At 35.4% G+C, this 26,329-nt stretch overlaps 1 protein-coding gene across 1 annotated transcript in view; it reads left to right on the plus strand.

Moving 5' to 3' along the window:
* NCAM2 (neural cell adhesion molecule 2) overlaps window positions 1-26,329 on the plus strand; it is a 215,915-nt gene that overhangs the window by 106,671 nt on the left and 82,915 nt on the right. Inside the window, exons 8-9 of the mRNA XM_047099839.1 lie at window positions 493-680; window positions 5,335-5,431. Of these exons, the coding sequence (XP_046955795.1) occupies window positions 493-680; window positions 5,335-5,431 (285 nt within the window). The remainder of the gene's footprint in view (window positions 1-492; window positions 681-5,334; window positions 5,432-26,329) is intronic.

A 26,329-nucleotide genomic window follows, 5' to 3' on the forward strand; every position in this document is an offset into this window, starting at 1 on the left:
AAAAAAAACGTCTCTTAATTGTGATATTGACATTTCAATTTAGATTTTATATATGCTTCAAGATATCTTATAAAAGAAATTATATGAATAAGACAAGATTTAAAAATGACACATGACCACTGATTCCATTATCCTAAACTCTCACTTTATAATGAAGTTTGTTGTAGAAACAGATTTCATATACGTACATAGCTATTAATTAACTGGATAGATAATTTTTTTCTCAGATTATTAAAAGCAAATTCTGTACACTAATGTTCCATGTTTTAATAATTGACAAACTTTGAATATTTTTATATTAATTTTAAAATTATTTGATGAAAGAGTCAAACAACATATTTTCATGAGTTCTGCTGTCACACACTAAATATATGAAATTAGAATTGATGTGGCTTTTTTTTTGTAGTTGAGTAATAATTACTGTTGTTAACATTAATTGATTATTTACCTAAAAGAAAAGGTCTATAAATGTTACGTTATTTTGCTTTACAGATGCTCCCAAGTTTATATCAAACCAAACAATTTATTACTCTTGGGAAGGAAACCCGATCAATATAAGCTGTGATGTGAAATCTAATCCACCAGCATCAGTCCTTTGGAGAAGAGAGAAATTAGTCTTGCCAGCTAAAAACACCACTAATTTAAAGACATATAGTGCAGGGAGAAAGATGATATTAGAGGTAAGTCTTTATGTACATATGAATAAGTTGTATTATTTTAGCAGTTAACTACTATGTTATATTTTTAAATACCTTGATATAAATACACTTATATATTTCATATAATACATATACACATACAAATCTTATTGTATATTTTTCATGTGCTCTTACTTAAAAAGGAAATTTTATGCGTTTGGATCATGGCCCATTAATGATTAATTTCTCATAATTTACTTATGTAGGATTATGAGTGTATAACAAAAGACATTATTTTTCATAAAGTAATATTTGGAAAAAGTCAGTTATATCAGGAAAAAATAGAGTGAGGGAATGAGTAATTCATCAGTTATCGAGGGCCAAAAGTTCAGTTTCAATGATGATTGTTGCCATTGATTTTGAGGTTATGCTTTGTTTCTAGGACTGGCATATGTTACTTCTTGCTGTTACATACTTACAAGTTTCTAAATAAACCAGATTTACTTGTTCACTGCCTCATTTTATTTTATTTTGTATATGTATTTTACATGTATACATATTTTATTTTGTTAAGTTTATTTATTGTGAGAGAGAGAGGGAGAGCAGGGGTAGGGGTAGAGGGAGAGGGAGAGAGAATCCTAAGCAGGCTCTGCACTGTCAGCACAGAGCCCAAGGCGGGACTCAAACTTACGAACTGTGAGATCATGACCCGAGCCAAAATAGAGAGTTGGACGCTTAACCAACTGAGCCACAGAGGCGCCTTTCATTTTATAGTTTAAATTAAGATTGTATATCATTGTTTTTATACTGCCTAGTGCCTGGGCTTTAAATTCTGTTTGAGTACACTACGTCTTATTTAGTAATTGCTGATTATGTGTCTGTATCAATTCCCAAAGTTTGTGTTTCTATGATAATCAGGGACCCTTCCAGTTTATCACTCTTTCAATATAATTAGGGATCTTCCCCACCAGCCTATTTAGCTGAAAGGACACTATATTTTTTCCCTGTAGTTCAGTTTACATAAATTTTAAAGATGCATGGTTTAAAATAACATCTGATATCCAGACTGCATGAACTTCAAGGTGTTCTCATTGGTGCCTTGTTAAGTCTTCTACCTGGTAACTGGACTTAGTGAAATGTTTGGTTGATAGAAGGATTTAACCATTACTTCCCCAATTATTTGGATAGCTGACTAATAAGCTACTCTGTCTAGATCCATTTCGGTTTAAATTGGTTCCTTTGTAACTTTATTAGAAGAACTAGCCATTGGTGAATTGACACAGAGGTCAAGTTCACAAAGACATTTGGGTAGATTTAACCTAAAATGTAGGTATTAAACCATAGTTAAAAACCAAGGTTAGATTTAATCTTAGTTTGGGGTACTGTGTTACTGTGTTTGGGCTGCTATAATGAATACCAGATTGGGTAGTTTCAACAAAGAAACCCTTCCCCACATCCACATTTCTGTAGGCTAGAAGTCCAGGAACAAGGTGCCAGGTTGTTTGTTTGTTTGTTTTTTTTGTTTGTTTATGAAATCCCTGTCCTTGTTTGCAGATGTTCCCTCTAACCATTTACTAACATAGACTTTCCTATGTGCATATAAAGAGAGAGCTCTGGTTTCTTGTCTTTTTATAAGGACATTAAGACCCATTTTTATGACCTCATTTAACTTCAGTTATCTCTTTAAAGACCCTATCTCCAAATAACATTAGAGGTTAGGGTTTCAACATATGAATTCCATGGGGCAACACAATTCATTCCGTAACAGGTAGATTTAAGTTCATGTTTAAATGACAGACTAATCTGCAATTTCTGCTTTACATCATTTTACCAGTTTTCAGTTTCTGGGATAGCTCATAATTCTCCATTGTCAATTTCAAGCAACATGTAATAAATCCAACATTTAAATATATTAATCATTTTATATTTAAATATTTTATTTATATAAAGCTCTCATGTTATTTAATCTTCTGCCCAAATGGCATTTCTCTCCATCCCAAAGTGAAAACTAAGCAATTTTTGTTTATACACAGCCACACGGTTTGTTGGTTAAAGCATTGACCTTGAATATACACTTTTTATGTGCATACTATTTTCAAAAATTGAATTAAAATCATGAATAAATAACTAATGTATAACTAATACAATAGGAAGACAAAATAAAACAAAATAACAATAACTATAAAAAAGAAAAAGCAATGATAAGCATTACTAATCTTGAATCAATAACATATATAGTTGGTTATGATACTACATTTTTAATTTTTTGGTAATTATTATAATAGTCATATAATTGCTAATTCTTAAAATGTAATACAATATAGAAAAATAGAGTTTGCAATTGATAACAAGTTGGTCAATAATAGATTTCTTGAATTGATTTTAAAGTTTTTCCTTTCACATTGAGTAAATATATATTTTCAATCTTTTAAATTTATGAATTTTAAGATGTAATAAAATATTATATAAATCCTTTGGATTGCTGCCAATAAATTCATCTCTATAGCCCATCCATTTTTTTTCCCTGAGTGCTTCCTGAGGTAATTGGACATATTTTTAATATATGGGCAAAAATTGATGTAGAAACTTTCTAATGGATTGATTGGAATAATATTGTTTTATTGTTCTCTGTTGTTTCTTAAGTAAAGTGCTAGCTATTAAATATATGATTTTTTCTCACAATGGAACACAGAGAAATGAAACCAAGTTTTTGAAGGTTTAGGAAAAAGATGATTAAATTCCCTTATCAACAATGTATTCCCAGCCCTTATTGATGTTCAAAACTATATGTTGTTCTATTATGTACTATGAAAGCCCAACATCTTAAGTAAACTTGAATTATTTTAATTGCATATTTGAATATGAAAAAGTGGTTCCATATGTAAGATGTTCCTAGTTCTTCTTGGATAAATAGCAGCAATAACTGGTTTATTTTAAATTTAAATATTTTTAAGTTAGTGCTTTATAATATACCTATTTGTACATTATTTTATTTTTTGATAAGATTGCTTCTCATTTCATTGTGTTCAGATTGGGCGTCAAGCCACTCTCGGACATTGTTTTCGTATTGCTTTCCTAGAACACATCAAATATGCTGCCGGGCTCATGATTTGGTCAGGCTATATCTAGATCTGTGCTTTTCTTTTAAATAATCTATTCTATTAGGGGTGTTTTCTGTATTTGTTCATCATACAACATTATAAAGAAATTATTTCAGACAAAATTATGAAACTTCCGTCTTGGGATAGGCAAACTCCCAGGAACAGAAAACAAACAAACAAGTGAAAAAACCTTGAATTGAGCCTTTTAAAAGTCGTTCCAATTAAACTGGTTATATTTAAATTACCTTTTTAATATGGAGGAGCTGCGTGATAGTTTTCATACTTTGTCATGGCCATTCTGTCTCTGCATTGTGTCAGTTCAGTACACATTCTTTCCTGTGGACTATATAAATAACTCTCAAATGCTCATAAAATGAAGAAATGTTTTGTTGGCAGATTTCTTTCTCACTAGTAAAATTGTTTTAAAGTTAAATTAGCCTAGCTTATTAAAAACTGAATGTAAGAAAAATGAATATTTTAATCACTCAAAAGTACTTACATAAGAACTGTTAAAGCTTCTAATCCTTAAACTTATGATCTACTCCTAGGTGGACAGCTAACCAGAGAATGCATAATACAGATTTTTTTTTGTACTCTTTCAGAATTACCATCTTCAATGGACCTCAAAATTGCACTTTTAGTTAATGGCCTCCCATTACCACAAAATCATTTTCCCCTTTTTGGGATAGAGTTGAAATTAACAGCAACTCTTGTTGTAAGCATATGCTCCCTTAATAATAGTTACTGGGATTGAAAATTGTATCTATTACTATCATCAAATCTCTTTTCTGAATTGATACTTCAGAATTTCGGTACATTAGAATTACAGGGTTGGTCCCAACGTTCAGCAATAGAATTCTGGAAGGTTAACTTAATTATGGATTTCGAATGTGTAAGGATTGAGGTTAGCTATTTTGCACCTAAACTGAAAGAGAATGATAAGAATTGAACATAAATGGAGGTGAGATACTGTTATTAGTTATCAAGATAATATGCCTGTCTACAGGGATTACTACACAAGGGCAACATTTTTCTTGCAAAGTACCTTCCTGGAAAGATTATTATTATTTTTTTTTAGAATGAGTCCTCATCCTTCATTAATATTTCATATTCAATAAAATCATGAGAGGGAAAGAAAACTGATGTATTTCTAACCTTTTTTGAACTTTAAGTCTTCCTGACTTGAGGCTAAAACAGAAAACAAAGAGTTAATTAATGCTTTGGGAACAATTTTCTGTTTTCAAGTTCATGTCTGCAGTGATTGCAGAATATATTTTTTTCAAAATGTGTACTACTTTCTGATCTTTACGTACATTAATATCTAGTGATTTTTCTATTCAGTAGATGTAGCATTTATCTACTTAATAAATTAATAGCTAAACTATATTTCACCTAGTCCCATGGAAACACAGGTCTATGGATTACATCTTAAAAGGGTGTGATACATACTTGATACAGAAAAAAAAAAAAGAATATGGCAAGGAGTTGTAAATAATAGAACAGTTGTGAAGATGGTAGGCATACTAGAATCTATTTTAAAACTGTTGTGATATTGTTTTAAAATTGTTCAACATTTATTATTATGATTATTTTAGATTGCACCTACATCTGACAATGACTTTGGACGATATAATTGCACAGCCACTAACCGTATAGGAACAAGATTTCAAGAATATATTCTTGCTTTGGCTGGTAAGTATAGCACAATAATTTCTGAGATCTCATAAAATATTTCTGTAATCAAATAGCTTTACATTTTAATAAGTAATGATACAGGTTATTATTAGGAGGAATGAACCAATACTTAAAAATTTAGAACAGTTGCATCTGAGGGAAGATAGTGAGGACTTAGAACATATTTACTAATCAAGATTGATTTTAAACCTTGATTCGGATCCCCCAACTTTATGAGTGAACTGTCTATGAAAAAAAAGGAGAAAATGTCTTAGGAAAGCAAATAATAGGGGCGCCTGGATGGCTCAGTCAGTTAAGCATCTGACTTCGGCTCAGGTCATGATCTCACAGTTTGTGAATTCAGGCCCCTCATCGGGTTCTGCGCTGACAGCTCAGAGCCTAGAGCCTGCTTCAGATTCTGTGTCTCCTTCTCTCTCTCTATCCCTCCCCTGCTTGTGCTCTCTCTCTCTCAAAAATAAATAAATAAACATTAAAAAAAGAAAGCAAATTATATTTTATGTAAAGTTAGAACCCTATCAAAAAAAAAACTAAAAATAAAAGACATCTTGATAGAAAGCAAACTAAAATTAATCTGTTTTAAAATCTTAAAGTTGAAACTACAAATAGTAAGCTTATTTTTAAGGCAAATAGAAAATTTAGGATTATATAACTGCCATTGAAAACTGTTGCATTTTTTGTTTGAAAACATTCTAGTTATTCCCAGAGTTTAAAGATATAGAAATAATGGCATGTAGAATACAATTCATTTTAACTAGAAATCTAGTTATGTTTTAGTTATATAAATAACAGTTATATATAAAATATACATACATATTTATAGAATTTGCCGTTATGTTTTACAAGACTGGAAGTCAGAAGATACACATTGTAGTATATTTTTTATAGCTCCTATGATACAAAAACTTGATTTATTGCATTTTAAGAGTAGGTAGAGAAATATCAAAAAATTATTGTAATATTGTGTTTTAATGGAATACATACCTTCTATGAAAATATTTTAAACTGTTTTCTAAGTAGAGTTCCAGTATATAACTATAATTTTATATTAAATTAAGAAAGGTATTTATTACCACTGATATGATATGATACTGATATATATCATACTGATATGATTATATGATATAAATATACTCCTGAGTAATGTTAATAGTTGTAAAGACCAAAGGGAAATTTAAAAGTTTACAAAACCTGGAGAGCCTGGGTGGCTCAGTCAGTTAAGCCTCCGACTTTGGCTCAGGTCATGATCTCATGGTTTGTGAGTTCGAGCCCCATGTTGGGCTCTGTGCTGACCACTTGGAGCCTGGAGTCTGCTTCATTCTGTGTCTCCCTCTCTTTCTGCCCCTCCCCTGCTCATTCTCTCTCTCTCTCTCTCTCAAAAATAAATAAATATTTAAAAAAATAAAATAAAAGTTTACAAAACTAATCAATACTCAAATTATTATGTAACTGGAACCCGTTACTCTCCAAGTCAAGTTTTGTTACACTAAGGGAAAAGGACGAGAAGGGATTGTATGAAAGGTTCTCGGGGAAGGAAGGAGGAAGAAAAATATTGACATGAAAGAACTTAGACAGGAAGGGAAGGAAGGAGGAAGGGATAAAGAAAGGAAAGAAATACATGAATATTTATTATCTACCACGACGTTATTAGAAAATTAATCTCAATGAAAATCATGGGAAGTAGACTATCCACATTTAGGCATATGAATAAACCATTAACAAGCAATTAAATTCTAGGAAAATGAAATGTGCTAAGTCATATCAAAATTCACTGATACTAAATTGATACTAAATTAGCCTCAGGAAACTAGATGAATTTCCTTGTAATTAATATGAACTTTTTATAAATAATAACTATGTATGTGACAAATATATATATATAGAATTATAATAATATTGATGCACTATTTTACGTGTTCTTTTTTACAGATCATATAAGTTTGTATCTATTAGGTAAACTTTGCTAATGACCAGATTTTCTTAAATTTTTAAGTGCTTATAATTCTAGAAAAAATATGAAAAATAGAACATTATATTCATAATGAATAGACATTATTAAATTCTCAGGAAACATTTAATATCTCACATTTATTCATATTTCACATTTCATACTGTAAAATTTTTCATTGAAAAATGAAAATATATTTGATACTTATCCTTCTGACATGGGGTCTGGGTGTGTCTGATACCTATACTCATAATGAAAGTATTAACTTACTGAGTTTCCCTCAGCTTGAAAAATAGAAAATGTTCACCTCAGGTAAGAACTAAAATGTTATTGGAACTATTTATTGAATAGCACAATTTTCTTAATATTTAAAATTTTGTGATAAATGAATACCTAAAATTTGTTTCAGAAAGAGGTAGATTCAACTGAAATTGTAATGGAGATATAAAAATGAATCAGACCCTGAGCCTTACATGAGAAACCTACATTTAAATATCAACATTTATAAACATTATTCCTTTGATGGGACCTCTTTATTTAATGCTTACAAAATGTAGTCTTTCCTGAAGAATTTGAACAATGAAAATGCAATGTGATTTTAAATAAAATATAAGAGAAATGTTATATAAAAAGTTAAATATTTCAAAAAGGGTGTAAATATCACAGCTCAAAATTTCATTGGCCTGTCTGACCTAGTAAAAGTACAGATAATTTATTATATGGTATTTTATACTATAGCAGATTATTTAGATTCAAAGGGGCAATAAAATAAAGCAGCTAAAATTGCATATGAAATTATGTGCTACATATTCAGTGATAAATACAGGAAAAAGCCATCCTTTTAACTTCATTTGTTTCAAAAATCATTTTTTCCTTTTTCTTTTCCTTCCTTCTTATCTTCCTTTTTTGCCTCCTTTAAAATTAAGTCCTACATCAAAGTAAGGTAAACATCTGTATGTGGGTGGGGGCACAACAGCCTGGAATAGGGTGTCATACCCTCAGCAGAGTTAATAGACTAAAGGGGGCCTCAGTGGTCTAGTGTGGGATGTTGGAGTCTAGGCAGGTGAGAAGGATTTCCATGTGCCAAGACAGATACAGCAACCCAGAGAGGAGTATTGGAACCTAATCAGTGTTAAGGAGGGATCCAACCAAGTAAAAGGGTGGGGGCAGTGATTCATGACTCATTTCTACAAGTGTATGGGGTAACATCAGTAAATATATAAAGTATAATACAGTATGGACTAATCATCTCACCTTTAAAGTTGCAGATAAAGAACAAAAACTAGAATAACCCTGGGATAAAGGTTGGGGATTGGAGTTACCAGTGTGAAGTCTGGTTTTAATGTATGTTGATACAGATAGAAAGGAGAAAAGAAGTAAAGACGTGTGTGTGTGTGTGTGTGTGTGTGTGTGTGTATTCAGCCATTTCTACAAGGAACACTTTTTTTGTCAGGAATCTTACTTAGAAAACAATTTCTGATCTGTCTCTATCCACCGAGAGGACTTGGGAGGTGTAACACCTCAGCAGCAAAGAGCATACTAGCCTGGTACCCACTTCTTGGTTTTATTTGTTTCTAAAGTTTATTTATTTATTTTGAGAGAGAGAGAGAGAGAGAGAGATAGGGAGGGAGAGAGAGAGTCTGCAACTAGCAGGGGAGGGGCAGAGAGATAGGGAGAGAGAATCCCAAGCAGGCTCCCCACCACCATCGTAGAGCCCAATGTGGGGCTCGAACCCATGAACATGAGATCATGACCTGAACTGAAGTCAAGAGTCGGAGGCTTAACCAACTGAGCCACCCAGGCTCCCCTACTTCTTGGTTTCTAAATACCATTCTTCAGTAAAAGTAACCAGGTTTCTTGTAAAATTGCTGATTCTAACAGTGGAACCAAGTACAAAATAAGCCTGGAAAAATGTGTTGTGCCAGGAGGAAAAGAAATTAATAAAAAAAAAAAAGTAGAGAGAGAGAGAGACATGTCAAAAACATCCATCAACCAATTTTAACAAATATCATAATACAAATGAATTCAGCTGAGGGGCATCAATGGTTGCTAATGCGAGTACAACGAGAAAAAATTTAGTTAGATGAAAAAAAATAAATGGAAATGTTTTTAAAGTGTCTACTCCTCGGGGTGCCTGGGTGGCTCAGTCGGTTGAGCGTCTGACTTCAGCTCAGGTCACGATCTCGCGTTCCGTGAGTTCGAGCCCCGCGTCAGGCTCTGGGCTAATGGCTCAGACCCTGGAGCCTGCTTCCGATTCTGTGTCTCCCTCTTTCTCTGCCCCTCCCCTGTTCATGCTCTGTCTCTCTCTGTCTCAAAAATAAATAAATGTTAAAAAAAAATTTTTAAGTGTCTACTCCTCAAATTATTTTTAAATACAATGGAAAAATAATAACATTACGGTTGATAAACCTACCAGATCCCACTTTAATTAAGTGATCAAAATTAACATCACCAGTAATGAGAAAATTAAACTTAGGTGCTACCAGAAATAGATAATGAGAAGAACACATAACAACAATTGTAATATTCCTGCCAAACATGCATAATCAGGATCTACTAGGAGGAAATGTAAGACAAGTCCAAATTGAGATACCATCTACAAAATAACCAGCCTTCAAAGTATCAAAGCCATGCAAACAAAGGAATGATTGAGGAAACTTTCTAGATTAAAGGACAGTAACGATAAATAACAAATAAATGCCATGCCTGCATCTTTTGCTACAAAGGACATTACTAGGGGAGCACCTGGGTGGCTCAGTTGGTTAAGCATCTGACTTGGGCCCAGGTTGTGATCTCGTAGTTTGTGACTTTGATCCCCACATAGGCCTCTATGCTTACAGGTCAGAGCCTGGAGCCTGCTTCAGATTCTGTGTCTCCATCTCTCTCTGCTCATAGGTTATGTTCACAAGATATCTTATGTGTATATATTGGCCTTAGTTTCCTTCCTTTTTATTCTTTTTTGTTTGAACATAATTTCATACTCATAGGAAATTTGTGAGAATAGTTCATAGAACTTATATTATTTTATCTGAGCCATTTATCAGGGGCCAACTTCACTGTGTATTTACTGTATGTAACAAAACGTTCTCCTACAAAAGCTCTATAAAACAGTTAAATTACTGTCTAATCCAAAGACTAAAATCTGATCCTACCTGTCATCCTAGTAATGTCCTTCATGTTTTTTTAATGTTTATTTAGTTTTGAAGGTGAGAGAGACAGAGTGTGAGCAGGGGAGGGGCAGAGAGAGAGGGAGACACAGAATTGGAAGCAGGCTCCAGGCTCTGAGCTGTCAGCACAAAGCCCGATGCAGGGCTTGAACTCAAATCGTACACTTAACTGACTGAGCTACCCAGGTGCCCTAGACATCTTTTTTTCTAAAATCTCTTAGTAAGTATGATGATAGTTCTTTTCTTAACAGTGGAGGTATAATCTTTGATTAAGTAGGATATGGAAGTGGGTGGTATAACAGGGTGTGGACATTGGATACAGACACCACTTATGTTCATGAGCTAGCTATTTCACTGCCATGCCTCCCTCTTCTTTTGCCTTTATGTCTTCTGGGAGAGAACAGTTTGATAAAGTTCTAGTGAGAAGAAAAATAGGAGTGATTATTTACATTGAATCGTGAGTAGTCATCAACATAATTCTCACAGTAGCTCAAAGAAATACATGAGGTATTATTTATACTTATTTTAAGGAAGAAAGATACATTTAAAAATTAGAAAACAATATGTAAACATGTAACTTATTATATCTATTATGATGATTTAAATAATAAGTAGGATAAAATATTGGCTAGATCAAAGGTGTCCTATGAGGGTCAGTAGGAAGGCAACATCCTTTTTCTTCTGCTACTATTTCCTACATGTGATCTTAATTGGCCAAGTCCTAGTAGTAACTGCCAGTTTTCTTTTATCATTCTCCCAAATAACATGAAGGAACTTGTATCCATTTTTAAAATGATTTTTCTAAAATAAAACATATTTACCTGTGCTTGGATTAAAGCAGAAAAGCCCCGAACAGGTCTTTCTATTAGGCCCTGGTTTCATGTTTATGAGCAAGGAATGATTCGGTTCTCTTTGGTTTGTTTCCTATCTTTATAAAACTGTAATTATAAACCAGCCCATATATGTCTTATAATCAGTTTTGTTATATTAACTTTTTACCAAAATGCCAGGGACAAACACAATTAGATGAAGAGCGATATATATATATATATATATATATATATATATATATATATACACGTATATATATATATATACGTATATATATATATATATATACGTGTATATATATATATATATGAAAATTGGCGTACAGATACCACTTATGTTCATGAGCTGGCTATTTCACCTCCATGCCTCTCACTTCATTTGCTTTTATTTATTCTGGGAGAGAAGAATATATATATACATATGTATACATATGTATATATATATATATATATATATATATTTTAAGACTTTGTCATGAATTTTTTTCAAGTGTACTTCTTAGGTGATAATCCTTCTTTGTAGAAAACATAATTTCATTTTTGATTTAGATTCCTATCTTGGGGCAAAAAAATGTAAAGCACATTTAAGGCAAATCAAATTACAATCATATTGTTAACAATTATCATTCCTTCCTTATAATTTTGTACTTCCAATAAATCATGTTCTGACAAGGCAGTCTCCTTGTCTCCTATGTATATAGTCTCCTATGTATATAGTATATTTTAAAGTTTTCCTCAAGACATTTAATCTAACTTTTAAACTTTATCAAATGATTCATAATCTTAACTTTCCTAATTCATTTGATGTTTGTTGTATTTCACTTTTAACTGTAAACTTTTCATATTAAATCTTAATATGATGAGCTCACAGTGGCTTCATTAATTGATATGATTTTCTGGTAAAGTCACCTTCTCCTGGGGTCTTTGAGGAGATGGAATCTGCTGTAAGCTGTCAGGCAACACATCCCACATTGGCGAATGGGTGCTTCTGTCCTGAAGGGGGTTTCAGTGCTCCCCAGAAGCCATTCCAAGCTCCACTTGATTAGACGTATGTGAAAACTAAGTGAGAAAATGAATTCAAAACACCAGCACAGGTCATGTACTCAGTAAATACTAGCTAGCTACTATTATGGCCAGCTGTCGTTCATATTGATAATTCATCTTTGGGTAAAAGTCAGTTTGTTAAATGCCTCTTTAGATAGAATACTTAGATCTAGGAAAAAATACTTAGATCTAGACCTTGTAGAGTAATGCATAGTAAAATTTGATAATGGGATAATGACCTCACTTACTCTGGACACTATATTTCTATTAAAGGATACAAAAATTTCATTTGATTTTGCCACTTTTTTTCCTTCTAGCCTACATCTTTTTCCCACAGACTGTTTTTAAGTGAGTTCTCCAGTCCTGTGCCCCACAATTGATTTTTCTTTTAACCTCAGTCAGGACCCTGTACTTACCCCTATTAAATCTCATCTTGTCCATTGGGCTCATCTTTTTAACCTACTGAGAGACCCTGTCAAATCCAATGTCTAGCCTTTTTTCCAGGATTGACTTAATTCAAAAATATCATGAAGTGTGGTTATCTGTGTTTTCACCCAAGTCATGGAGAAGTCTATCAAGTCATTTTTGAGAATAGAGATCTGCTTACAGGCTAACCTGAATAAACTGAATAGAATTAGGTATATGTGGAATTATAGTCAATCTACTTGTCCTTATATTGGGATCATATTTTATCCAGACCCTTGTTACATAAAACTTGAAATCAGGTGAAAGTTCATTTGAAAACACACTTTCTTCAACTGAATATAAAGCCAGGTTTCTCTTACCTGATCGGTTTTATTATCTAGTCTGGAAACGTCTAAAACAGGCTCCTTTTTTTCCCCTCAAAACTATGAGGAAAACTTTTGCAAGTCTTCAGAAACTATGTATGGCATCATCTTAATTTTCTAACAACCATGCTTCTCTGAAAATAAAGGAAATGAGATAGCTAGATCTCATTTTTAAGGAGTCCATACTTGTATCAATTTTTAATCATTGTTTCACGTACTCGACATATGTATAATGAGTTTCTAGTAAGGGTCAAACACTGTTTGAGACCTTGGGAATCTGAAGATGAGTAACATAGGGCCCCTGGTTTTTACATTTAAGTTAGAGTACAAAAGAAAAGGATTGCTGTAGAAGTGTAGATTAAATGCTTGGGAACACAAAATGGAGTTCTGTTTGGAATTCTTGGGGAAGGCTTCAAACAGGTGTCAACTTCTGAGTTAAGTCTGAAAGACTGAGTAGAAACAGGTCCAGTGAAAATAAAGGGTAAGATAGAAAACATCAAAGTGACTGTACAAAGATCCCATGCTGTGAAGTGGCATAGACTGTAGAGAAAGGGGAACCTGGAGGCTATATTGTATGAGGGGAGCAGTGGTGGTGATGAAAATAGAAAAGTAAGGTCAAATTACAGATCCCCTTTAAAACACCCATCATGTTCATGTTCTGCTACATCATGTATATAACAAGGGAAGTTTGCAGTGCTTTAGTCACGAAGCAGCATGATCCATTTATCTTGGTAGCATTATAGAGACTGATTTCAACATAGCATAGGGTATGGGGCAATTGCCTATTTCCATGTTTCTCTAAGTAGCCCAAAATACGTAAGCGTGAACTCAAACATCTTAAAGTATTGTCCACTGTTCCAGAAAGGGGGAATATAGAATATACATATTCTTTATAGGTATGTACGTATACATGGGTGACTGCATATGTATATAATAGGCAGATGGGTTGCTTTTCTTTTGTTCTGGTGGGTGTCAGTGTAAAAAAAGTAAGCTTTTATTTCCATAGTAAAAATATTCTTGTCTTAAGAAAATCATCTTGACCTTATAAATCCTTCTGTCCACTATGTCATTTCTCTGCACCCCTACTCTCCCTTAATAAATAAACTTCACAAAAGAATCATTTATATTTTCTGAACCTAATTATTTTCCTCTCACCCTTCCAGTCAGGTTTTTACCTCTACTTCTCTTATGAAACCCGCTATTATTAAGGTATCTGTTGACCTTCCCATGCTCAATTCAGTGGTCCATTCTCAATCCTCAGACGTCTTGATCTAGAGGCAGAATATTACCCAAAAAGAAGTTGATAACTTCTTTCTCCTTGAACAATCTCTTCACCACCCAACATAGCTAGCATGTCACCATTTTTTCTGGTTTTCCTTCTTCCTCATGGGGCTTTGCTTAGTCTCTTTTGCTAGTTGTTACAAATCTCTTTGACCTGTTAAAAGTTGCTGTGCCTCAGTTTTTTGGATAGTTTTTTGTTTCATAAAAACTCATAACCTATGCTATGCTAATAAATTCTTACGGATTTAAATACCACCTGTACTCTGTAACTCTAATATACACCTTTAGCTTGGATCTTTTCCCTGAATGCTATGCTTTTATATCTCCGTGTTTAATTCCCTCTCCACTTACATGTCCTGAAGTCAGTGCAAATGTCCAGATGCCCAGATATCCAAAGCCAGTCTCCTATATTCACCCCTATATATCTTTCTGTGGCATTCTTTACCATCTCAGCAAATGGCAACTGTCTTTTTCCAGTTGTTTGGACCAAGCATCCTTGAATCTACTTATTTACCCAGGCCCAACCCCTTGAGAGTTCTTGTTCATTCTACTGGCAAGTTATTTCCAGTCTCATTGCTCTCATGAAATAAAACTCTGCATTCTAGGCTGTTTGCATGTGAACAGGGGAGAGGGGCAGAGGAAGAAAGAGAGAGAATGTTAAGCAGGTGCCATACTCAGCACAGAGCCTGACATGGGGCTCTATCCTATTACCCTGGGATCATGATCTAAACTGAAATCCAGGGTCAGATACTTAACTGACTTAACTACCCAGGCACCTCTCTAGTTGTTTTTTTGTTCGTTTGGTTAGTTGGTTTGCTTTTGCTTTTAATATAGATCATTGCATAAATTCCGAAACTTGCCTTCCTGCTTTGGCCTATGTCTGCCTAGAGTATAGTTTAAATTTAAAAAAAATCAAGAAGACTTATTCTTTAGCAAAAACCAAGCAAACAAACAAACACGTAATTCCTTTATGCTTAAAGCATTTCAGAGGTTTAACATTTTGTCCAGGGATGGAGCCATCGTGATTGTAAAGGCCTATCAGACTTTTCAAGGTTTCTTCCTACCCTGCTCCCATTGGCCTCCTCTGACTTTTGTCTCTTTTTTCCACCTGAGTCATGCCCCTCTGCACAGATGGTCCCTCTCTTATTTAAAAACCCAAAGCATATCTCATCTTTATGCTTACTATTTTATCTTCCTAGCATTTTCATAAGCTGTTTTTTCTCTGTTAAGTCCTTGTTTAAATATTACTTTTTTAGCAAAGATACTCCTGTTCACCTAATTTGAAACTATAGCACTCCAACTCTCATGCCCATCCCCACCAACCCTCTCCCTTACCTGCTTAAATTTTGACCACAGTAATTATAATAAAAAATTAATATATATAATTACTTTTATGTAATTGGAATGTAACCACCATAAGAGTAGTGACTGATGTCTCAATTTTACCCCAGACATAGACAACTGCCTGGCTTATAGTAAGTTTACATGAATTATTGAATGCATCAGAGATTTATTATGTTTTATTTAATTTGCTTATCGGTCATAGTTGAAATGCCAACTTAATAATGGGAGATTGGAGCCCATGACTTGTGAGAAGGGTCAACATTTAGGTATTATGGAGGGAAATAATTTCCACTCGTACCTCAGGAGTAAATGAGCACTTCAGTGGAGAATATCAGAGGTAAAAGTGATATAATTAGGGAGAGATCCCTGGGTTACCTAAGCTTGATTGTTGGACGTAAAAGTGTAGGAACAAATAAAATGAAAAACAATTATTCAGAGACTTAATATATCCACTTGTACGAAGAAAATTTTAAACATAGGTGATCAAGTGTGGTGGAAAGATTAGTAGAATAATTATTTGGAGAAAACCAGAAAGGCAGTGAAATAAGAGGAAATGGAAATGGATAGGGTTTAAGATGTGCTGAGGATTTGCTATGATGTTAGATTACATTTACAACTGAAGTAGGAAAAATATGCACAAAATCTTGTTGGAAAAAGTGTGGGCGTCAGAGCAGAAGCAGATAGAACCCATCGCAACATAGTCCCTGAGGGGCGATGCATCGACAGTAATACTGCATATTACACGGGCTTGCTAAATCCAGGAAGATCAATCCTTCATGTGACAATTCCCTTAATATTTAGGACATTTATCAGATGGAGACTGATGTAGAAACCAAGCAGAAAGAAACCTGAAATTGAGAGTGGGGTGGTTCTAGAATCATTGGGAAGGCAGAGGAAGGGGATGACGAGAGAGCCACCAGTGTTCTGCTTCTAAGCTCACAAATTAGCGAAGTGTGGTTCAGGGGTCAAGTCTGCAACTGCTAACCAGAGGTCAGGAAGCTGACCTACTGCCAAGCTACCACTGTACTGACTTCACAGCCACTCTGCACCAGAAACTGCAGACAGGCTGTGGGGTAGGGAGTCCGGCTTATGCCGTCCGTCATCCAGGGGCACCTCCTCAGAAAAGCAAGAATGGCGTTGACACCCCCTCAGCATTCTACACCGCTTACTCGTACACCTCATCCTAAGTGCCTTCCTAACGCTTAAAACCATACCAGCAGGCGAGTCTGGGAAAGGAAGAGTTAAGGAAGAGTTAGCCTTCCCTTTCTTATGATAAAGGGCAGTAGCTTAGATGATAAAAATGGATGTGATGTGTCAATAGAAAATGTCTAAGATACTTCTATTGTCTAGATTTAAAGCATATTTCTGGCCAAATACTCGCTTGAGTACTTCCACTTAAGGGAAGGTTGACAAATATCAAACTCTTCCAATTGATCTAAGTTTAGCAATACCACATCCTCATCTATGGGGAAAGAGCTGAGTCAGTGACTCTGAGCCATACCTTAGTCACCAGCTTCCCAGCATTCGAGGAAATCAAATTCCCAGAAGTAAAGATGTTAGGGCAAAAATTAACCTGTTGAAATAGAGTGACAGGGAAGCAAAACAAGAGTTTATTGCCTGAGGAGAGAGTAGGACTGAAGAAAATTTGTCATGTGGGAATTATAGTTCGTGGTAATAAGTTGCCAAGAAAGACTAAAATTATAAAGAGAAGAAAAGGGAAGAGAAGAGTTATCTGGTGACGCAGTGTTCTGGAGAAGAGAAAAGGTAAAGAAATTCCCTTCAGAGATGGAGTGTTTGGTCTTCGAAAAGAGAAGGGAAGCTTTCCATTACAGGTTCATTCCAGAAATGATAGGGTACAATTTGAGCGAACTTGCTTGATCACTTCTGTTTTCACTCTTGATATTGAGGTCTATTTATGTTTGCTGAGACTTGTGGATGCAGTTGAGGAAGAGAGTGTGAAGAGCTAAAACATATACACACACACTCACACTCACACACACACACACACACACAACTAATCCTTGTGGCTGTTGCTGTCTTCAACATATTATATCTCAGTTTATCCTGAAGCCTGAGGAAATACAGTTTTGTAATTCCATGTTTCATCTCACTTTAGACAGGTTTCTTTTTTTTTTTCAGTATTTATTTATTTATTTATTTATTTATTTAGGAGAGAGAGAACACAAGCAGGGAAAAGGCAGAGAGAGGGTGGAGGAGACAGAGAATTCAAAGCAGGCCCCAGGCTCAGAGCTGTCAGCACAGAGCCCGATGCAGGGCTCAGACCCACTCTGGACACTTTAACAGACTGAGCTACCCATGTGTCCCTCACTTTAGAAATGTTTCTAAAACATTTAGTCATCCGTGATCTCCTGTGTGCTTACATTATATTTATGAGCTCCGTTCTTTATCTTCCACATGAGTATCTTTGGACATATATTTTCAGAATTTTGCTTTCTAGAATATAGCCTCACTTTGGTCTCCTTTTTCTGTTAGGCAGAGGAACGTAATATTTGATGCATTATTTTGAATCTGTTTTCATACATTTATATGTATATCAGATTGCTGTGCTCTTTTTTTAAATAAGGCTTCATGTTCTTCTGCTTCATTTGCTAGTATCTCTTTATTTAATTCCATTCTTTATCAGAATTAAAGTCAGAGAATCAACCTTTTCCATTGTTTCTTGATCTATTACAAGATAAAATAATCACCAAGGCAGACTTTTTAGAAGTTTTTGCCTTTATGCTTTGACCAAACTATGGCTTTAAGTATATGCATAATATCAAAAATTTATCAGCATTATGAATATACTGACAGCCTTTTTACAGAAAGGATAAGGGAAAATAGTTGTTGTGAATTTCCAGTGACTTATATCCAGCAATTTATCCTCACAATAGCAACTTCAGTGTTGGCATTATTACCTTTTTGTTTATGAGGAAACTAAGAGTCAATACATTTAATTTGTGCAGGGTCGTCTGGCAACTCCTACAACAATCTGCTAAAGATTGTTTCTGTCCTACTCCTAGATTATGCACCAATTCTTTGCTGTTACACACAGTTCACATTTCTAAGCTGAACCTCAGTGTTAGATCTATTACCTTAAACTGAAATATTGATAGGTGTCAGTGGATGCACAATAATGTAATAGAAGGGGGATAGTTATCAGGGAGGGATAACAAAATTACGATGACTAACACTTACTAAGTGCTTAATGTATCTCAGGTTCTGTTTTGTGTTATCCATTACTTGATACTCATAGCAACCTTAGCATTGGGTATTATTCCAATCTCCATTTTAGAAAGAAAAATACTGATGGTTGAAAAGACAAGATTTGTCCAAGATTGCAGCTGAGAAAGGTAGCAAAACCAGACTTTGGATCCATAGATTCTGATGATATATATCCTGGCTCTTCATCCAACTCTATATTGGTTCTAGTAGAGGTGAAAAGAAAGAATAAAGAAAGAAATGTGTGTTTGTACAATTGTTCTATTCAGTCACTGATGGGTAGCATTCATTAATTATTGAGATGGAGGATGCTAAGAAATAGTTTAGAAAAATATGCTAACAGTGATGGAAGCTTTGTGTATGGAATTCAAGATCCACAAGCCCCATTTGAAACATTGGACTGTGTATGATAGCCTTCTACAATATGATCCTCTGTTTGCATAGACCCAGTGAGGTTAGGTAATTCAGGATATTGAAAGCCAGAGTGAAAGGTCTAAGCTTCAAGGTATAAAGAGGAGGAAGCTTCTGAATACCCTGCTTAGGGAAGTGGCGTGAGTAGAGTGGTGCTTTAGAAAGATTGATTTTGCATTTACACACCATATGGATTGAAATTTGGTGGGATGTCCAATAGGAAAGGAAGCCAAGAGCCACTAATGGCATTGCAGGTAGAGGCAGATAGGACTTGGACTTCACAGTGGAAACAGGAAGGAGGAGATGAACACAAAAATTATGATGTGGGAATGATGGAAATAACTTTGACTTATTGTGTTGTATATAAGAGATAGGCTCAAGGATGAATGCGATTAAAAAACACTGGAGAGTGTTATGCTAAGTGAAATAAGCCATACAGAGAAAGACAGATACCATATGGTTTCATTCTTATGTGGATCCTGAGAAACTTAACAGGAACCCATGGGGGAGGAGAAGGAAAAAAAAAGAGGTTAGAATGGAAGAGAGCCAAAGCATAAGAGACTGTTAAAAACTGAGAACAAACTGAGGGTTGATGGGGGGTGGGAGGGAGGGGAGGGTGGGTGATGAGTATTGAGGAGGGCACCTTTTGGGATGAGCACTGGGTGCTGTATGGAAACCAATTTGACAATAAACTTCATATATTGAAAAAAAAAATAAAGTTACCTGTGTTAAAAAAAAAAACAAACAATGGAGAGGGTGAAGAATTAGAGACATTGGTTCTAGGCATATTCGGCCCTATTCACTTGAATATGTTCTCTACCTTTGTATATTATTTTTAATTACTGAAATGTTTAATTCATCATATATTTCCTGGGGACTGAGTATATTCCAGTCCCTTTTACTCACTCAGTGAGTGAGTGAGTGTGTGTGTGTGTGTGTGTGTGTGTGTACACACATACATGGAATAATTTGGTAGCCAGTAAGTGGTTGGATATATAAAATCAGAATATAAAAGAAAAATATTTAGGAAGATATTAGTCATAAGCATGTTTTTCTTTTAGTCAGGTAACAGAAAGTAGAGGCCAACAAAAAGTAAATATAAATGGAAAACCAGAGTAAGAGTCAACAGGTCTGAAAATAGACTATCTGGCCAGAAAAAGATACCCACTGGCTCACGTTTTGGTAGTGGTACCTTCATGCTAAGAAAAAAAGCCTTATTTATCTGTAGTTGTATCATGTCAAGTGCACAGCTCAGCTGATACTGCATATGTCTGTGGTCAGAGTAAGAATCAAGGACCATGTCCCTTCCAAATGTGTGGACCCCTTCCAAATGGGCTCAAAGGTGGAGCCCGAGAGGTATCACATCTCTTCCTCCCAACCTCAGGACTTAGTACCTTTCTTTTTTTATTTTTTTAAGTTTATTTCTTTATTTTGAGAGAGAGAGAGAGAGAGAGAGAGAGAGAGAGAGAGAGAATCCCAAGCAGGTTCAGCACTGTCAATGCAGAGCCCATTGTGGGGTTTGCAAATCTCACAAACCATGAGATCATGACCTGAGCTGAAATCAACAGTCAGGCACTTAACCAACTGAATCATTGTGTTTTTTTTTTGTTTGTTTGTTTGTTTTTTATTTTTTATTTTTTATTTTTTTTATATATATGAAATTTATTGACAAATTGGTTTCCATACAACACCCAGTGCTCATCCCAAAAGGTGCCCTCCTCAATACCCATCACCCACCCTTCCCTCCCTCCCACCCCCCATCAACCCTCAGTTTGTTCTCAGTTTTTAACAGTCTCTTATGCTTTGGCTCTCTCCCACTCTAACGTCCTTTTTTTTTTTTTTTTCCTTCCCTTCCCCCATGGGTTCCTGTTAAGTTTCTCAGGATCCACATAAGAGTGAAACCATATGGTATCTGTCTTTCTCTGTATGGCTTATTTCACTTAGCATCACACTCTCCAGTTCCATCCACGTTGCTACAAAAGGCCATATTTCATTTTTTCTCATTGCCACATAGTATTCCATTGTGTATATAAACCACAATTTCTTTATCCATTCATCTGTTGATGGACATTTAGGCTCTTTCCATAATTTGGCTATTGTTGACAGTGCTGCTATGAACATTGGGGTACAAGTGCCCCTATGCATCAGTACTCCTGTATCCCTTGGATAAATTCCTAGCAGTGCTATTGCTGGGTCATAGGGTAGGTCTATTTTTAATTTTCTGAGGAACCTCCACACTGCTTTCCAGAGCGGCTGCACCAATTTGCATTCCCACCAATAGTGCAAGAGGGTTCCCGTTTCTCCACATCCTCTCCAGCATCTATAGTCTCCTGATTTGTTCATTTTGGCCACTCTGACTGGCGTGAGGTGATACCTGAGTGTGGTTTTGATTTGTATTTCCCTGATAAGGAGCGACGCTGAACATCTTTTCATGTGCCTGTTGGCCATCTGGATGTCTTTTTTTTTTTTTTTTTTTTTTTTTAAATTTTTTTCAACGTTTATTTATTTTTGGGACAGAGAGAGACAGAGCATGAACGGGGGAGGGGCAGAGAGAGAGGGAGACACAGAATCGGAAACAGGCTCCAGGCTCCGAGCCATCAGCCCAGAGCCTGACGCGGGGCTCGAACTCACGGACCGTGAGATCGTGACCTGGCTGAAGTCGGACGCTTAACCGACTGCGCCACCCAGGCGCCCCTGGATGTCTTCTTTAGAGAAGTGTCTATTCATGTTTTCTGCCCATTTCTTCACTGGGTTATTTGTTTTTCGGGTGTGGAGTTTGGTGAGCTCTTTATAGATTTTAGATACTAGCCCTTTGTCCGATATGTCATTTGCAAATATCTTTTCCCATTCCGTTGGTTGCCTTTTAGTTTTGTTGGTTGTTTCCTTTGCTGTGCAGAAGCTTTTTATCTTCATAAGGTCCCAGTAATTCACTTTTGCCTTTAATTCCCTTGCCTTTGGGGATGTGTCGAGTAAGAGATTGCTACGGCTGAGGTCAGAGAGGTCTCTTCCTGCTTTCTCCTCTAAGGTTTTGATGGTTTCCTGTCTCACATTTAGGTCCTTTATCCATTTTGAGTTTATTTTTGTAAATGGTGTGAGAAAGTGGTCTAGTTTCAACCTTCTGCATGTTGCTGTCCAGTTTTCCCAGCACCATTTGTTAAAGAGGCTGTCTTTTTTCCATTGGATGTTCTTTCCTGCTTTGTCAAAGATGAGTTGGCCATACGTTCGTGGGTCTACTTCTGGGGTTTCTATTCTATTCCATTGGTCTGTGTGTCTGTTTTTGTGCCAATACCATGCTGTCTTGATGATGACAGCTTTGTAGTAGAGGCTGAAGTCTGGGATTGTGATGCCTCCTGCTTTGGTCTTCTTCTTCAAAATTCCTTTGGCTATTCGGGGCCTTTTGTGGTTCCATATGAATTTTAGGATTGCTTGTTCTAGTTTCGAGAAGAATGCTGGTGCAATTTTGATTCGAAACTAGAATCATTGTTTTTTAAAAGTATCCTTACACTGAAGATTATAATTGCCATTTTGTCCAATTTAGGCCTAGTTGACATTAGAGAGTCATGGGCATGGGAGTGAAGAATTGACAGTCTTCTAAACAATCAACGTGAGTTCTTTATAGATTTTGCATACTAGCCCTTTGTCTGATATGTCATTTGCAAATATCTTTTCCCATTCCGTTAGTTGCCTTTTAGTTTTGTTGATTGTTTCCTTTGCAGTGCAGAAGCTTTTTATCTTCATGAGGTCCCAATAGTCAATTTTTGCTTTTAATTCCCTTGCCTTTGGAGATGTGTCAAGTAAGAAATTGCTGTGGCTGAGGTCAGAGAGGTTTTTTCCTGCTTTCTCCTCTAGGGTTTTGATAGTTTCCTGTCTCACATGCAGGTCCTTTATCCATTTTGAGTTTATTTTTGTGAATGGTGTAAGAAAGTGGTCTAGTTTCATTCTTCTCCACGCCCAAAAAACAAATAATCCAGTGAAGAAATGGGCAGAAAACATGAATAGACACTTCTCTAAAGAAGACATCCAGATGGCCAACAGGCACATTAAAAGATGTTCAACGTCACTCCTCATCAGGGAAATACAAATCAAAACCACACTGAGATACAACCTCATGCCAGTCAGAGTGGCTAAAATGAACAAATCAGGAGACTATAGATGCTGCAGAGGATGTGGAGAAATGGGAACCCTCTTGCACTGTTGGTGGGAATGCAAACTGGTGCAGCCACTCTGGAAAACAGTGTGGAGGTTCCTCAGAAAATTAAAAATAGATCTATCCTATGACCCAGCAATAGCACTGCTAGGAATATACCCAAGGGATACAGGAGTGCTGATGCATAGGGTCACTTGTACCCCAATGTTGATAGCAGCACTTTCAACAATAGCCAAATTATGGGAAGAGCCTAAATGTCCATCAACTGATGAATGGATAAAGAAATTGTGGTTTATATACACAATGGAATACTACTTGGCAATCAGAAAGAATGAAATATGGCCTTTTGTAGCAACGTGGATGGAACTGAAGAGAGTTATGCTAAGTGAAATAAGTCATACAGGGAAAGACAGATACCATATGTTTTCACTCTTATGTGGATCCTGAGAAACTTAACAGAAGACCATAGGGGAGAGGAAGGGAAGGGAAAAAAAAGTTAGAGAGAGAGGGAGCTAAACCATAAGAAACTCTTAAAAACTGAGAATAAACAGGGGGTGATGGGGGGTGGGAGGGAGGGGAAGTTGGGTGATGGGCATTGAGGAGAGCACCTGTTGGGATGAGCACTGGGTGTTGTATGGAAACCAATTTGACAATAAATTTCATATAAAAAAAAACCAATCAATGTGTTGGTGTGTGTGTGTTTCCTTTCTGTAAACTTTAGATCAAACCTACGGGTGAAAAGAACCTACAGTTATAATCTAGGGATTAAAGAAACATGAAAATATTATAAGGTTTATGTATGGTGACATTTCATAGATTATTTAGGTAATTTACAATTTTTCTTTCCAGATAAGATTTTAATAGCAATATGACTTTGGGAGGCATCAGTATTCTACACATTTATTTCCAAACCTTTGAGTTATTCCATAATGCATTTAAAATATTATCTCCAAATAATTTACTGTTACTAGTTAGAGCTGAAATGTACATTGATACATTTCTCTGCAATATTCACATCCAAAGACCAAAAACCTGACCTCCTGGCTCTTGCCAATACCAATTATAAGGCATATTTTTATGTGATCTACCGTGCTCTCCTTCAGCTTCAGCAAATAAGGGACAGTTGACTTTTGACAGCCATTAGAGATTTTTATATGAATGTTTGATTATATAGAATAGGGATTTGCATTTACTGTTATTTTCAGTCACCTTTTTAAAATAAAATTATGTTCAAAGATGAAATGACATATTTAATCATATTTTTATAATATATGTATATTTTTAAGTAAATTATATGTAATTTTCCAATTTTATGATTGTTTCCAATGTGGTATTGAAAAGAAAGAGAGACAGGTGCTCCTGGCTGGCTCACTCAGTATAGCATGTGATTATTTGACCTTCCTTGGGATCTTGGGTTTGAACCCCATGTTGGGTATAGAGATTACTTTTTTAAAAAGTAAAAAAAAGAAAGATAAATTGAGAGACATAGATCCCTTCAATGTTTAATGTGCCTCTAATTCTTCATGTTTCTGCACTAGAAGTTTCAATTTGTTAATTCCAATGAGAATTTTTCTCCCTTGTTTTTTGTTTTTCCCTCTTGCCTTTTTACCATTTTTGATACTTGTTTATAAAGTTTTGTATGCTGGAAAATGATATAAATTTTCCTTCAGGATACTTTATTGACCTTTAAATAATGTGAGTAATGAATTGATACAAAAACACACACAAGAAAGATTTTATAGCTATTTTTTTTAAATACAGTGATTACAACTTAACTATTTCAAATAAAGGTTTTAGTTAAATAATACATAAATGAAGCTAAAACGGACAGCTTGCAATTTTATTTAGTTCATAATGACATGTGTTCTAAACTTAATACTTTCCCAAAATTATTAATATAATTTGAATGAACAAGAAGAAAATAAATCTCAAATTTTCACAAAAGATAACTATTTATACTAAAAATTCAATAAAGTCTGCTTTTTTCATATATATATATAATTTTTTTTTTGAGAGACAGAGAGAGACAGAGTGTGTGCAGGGGAGGGGCAGAGAGAGAGGGAGACACAGAATATGAAGTGGACTCCAGGTTCTGACCTGTCAGCACAGAGCCCAATGAAGGGCTCCTACCCATGAACGTGAATCTTGACCTGAGCCAAAGTTGCATGCTTAACTGACTGACCCACCCAAGCACCCCTGCTTCTTCTTCTAATTGTATCTGCATTCTCTCTCTCTCTCTCTCTCTCTCTCTCTCTCTGTCTCTCTCTCTCTCTGTCTCTCTTTCTCTTTCTCTGTGTGTGTGTGTGTGTGTGTGTGTGTGTCTCCTTCTCTCTCTCTCCCTCCCTCTCTCCCTCCCTCCCTCTCTCTCTGTCTCTCCTTCTCTCTCCCTCCCTTTCTCTCTCCCTCTCTCTCTCTCTCTGTCTCTCCTTCTCTCTCTCTCTCTCTCTCTCTCACACACACACACACACACACACACAAGCTTGTTTTCCATGAATGCAAATAAAATCCTAATATTGTATAGAAAAGACAAGTATAATTACTGCCCCAGTCAATGAGATTTGATATTGAATATTCTTTATTTGATATAGGTGTAAAGATTGACTAATGTGTACTTTCTTGCAATTTGAAGACATCATTCATCAGTTTATGCAAACTTTGTAATTCACATATATTAAGTGACATAGGGAGAAATGTTCCTTTATTCCTAATTTTCAAA

The sequence above is a fragment of the Lynx rufus genome, unplaced genomic scaffold (assembly GCF_022079265.1).
Source record: "Lynx rufus isolate CCGP_SWC_20201006 ecotype Redwood Valley unplaced genomic scaffold, mLynRuf1.p SCAF_5, whole genome shotgun sequence".
In the NCBI taxonomy this organism is placed as follows: Eukaryota; Metazoa; Chordata; class Mammalia; order Carnivora; family Felidae; genus Lynx; species Lynx rufus.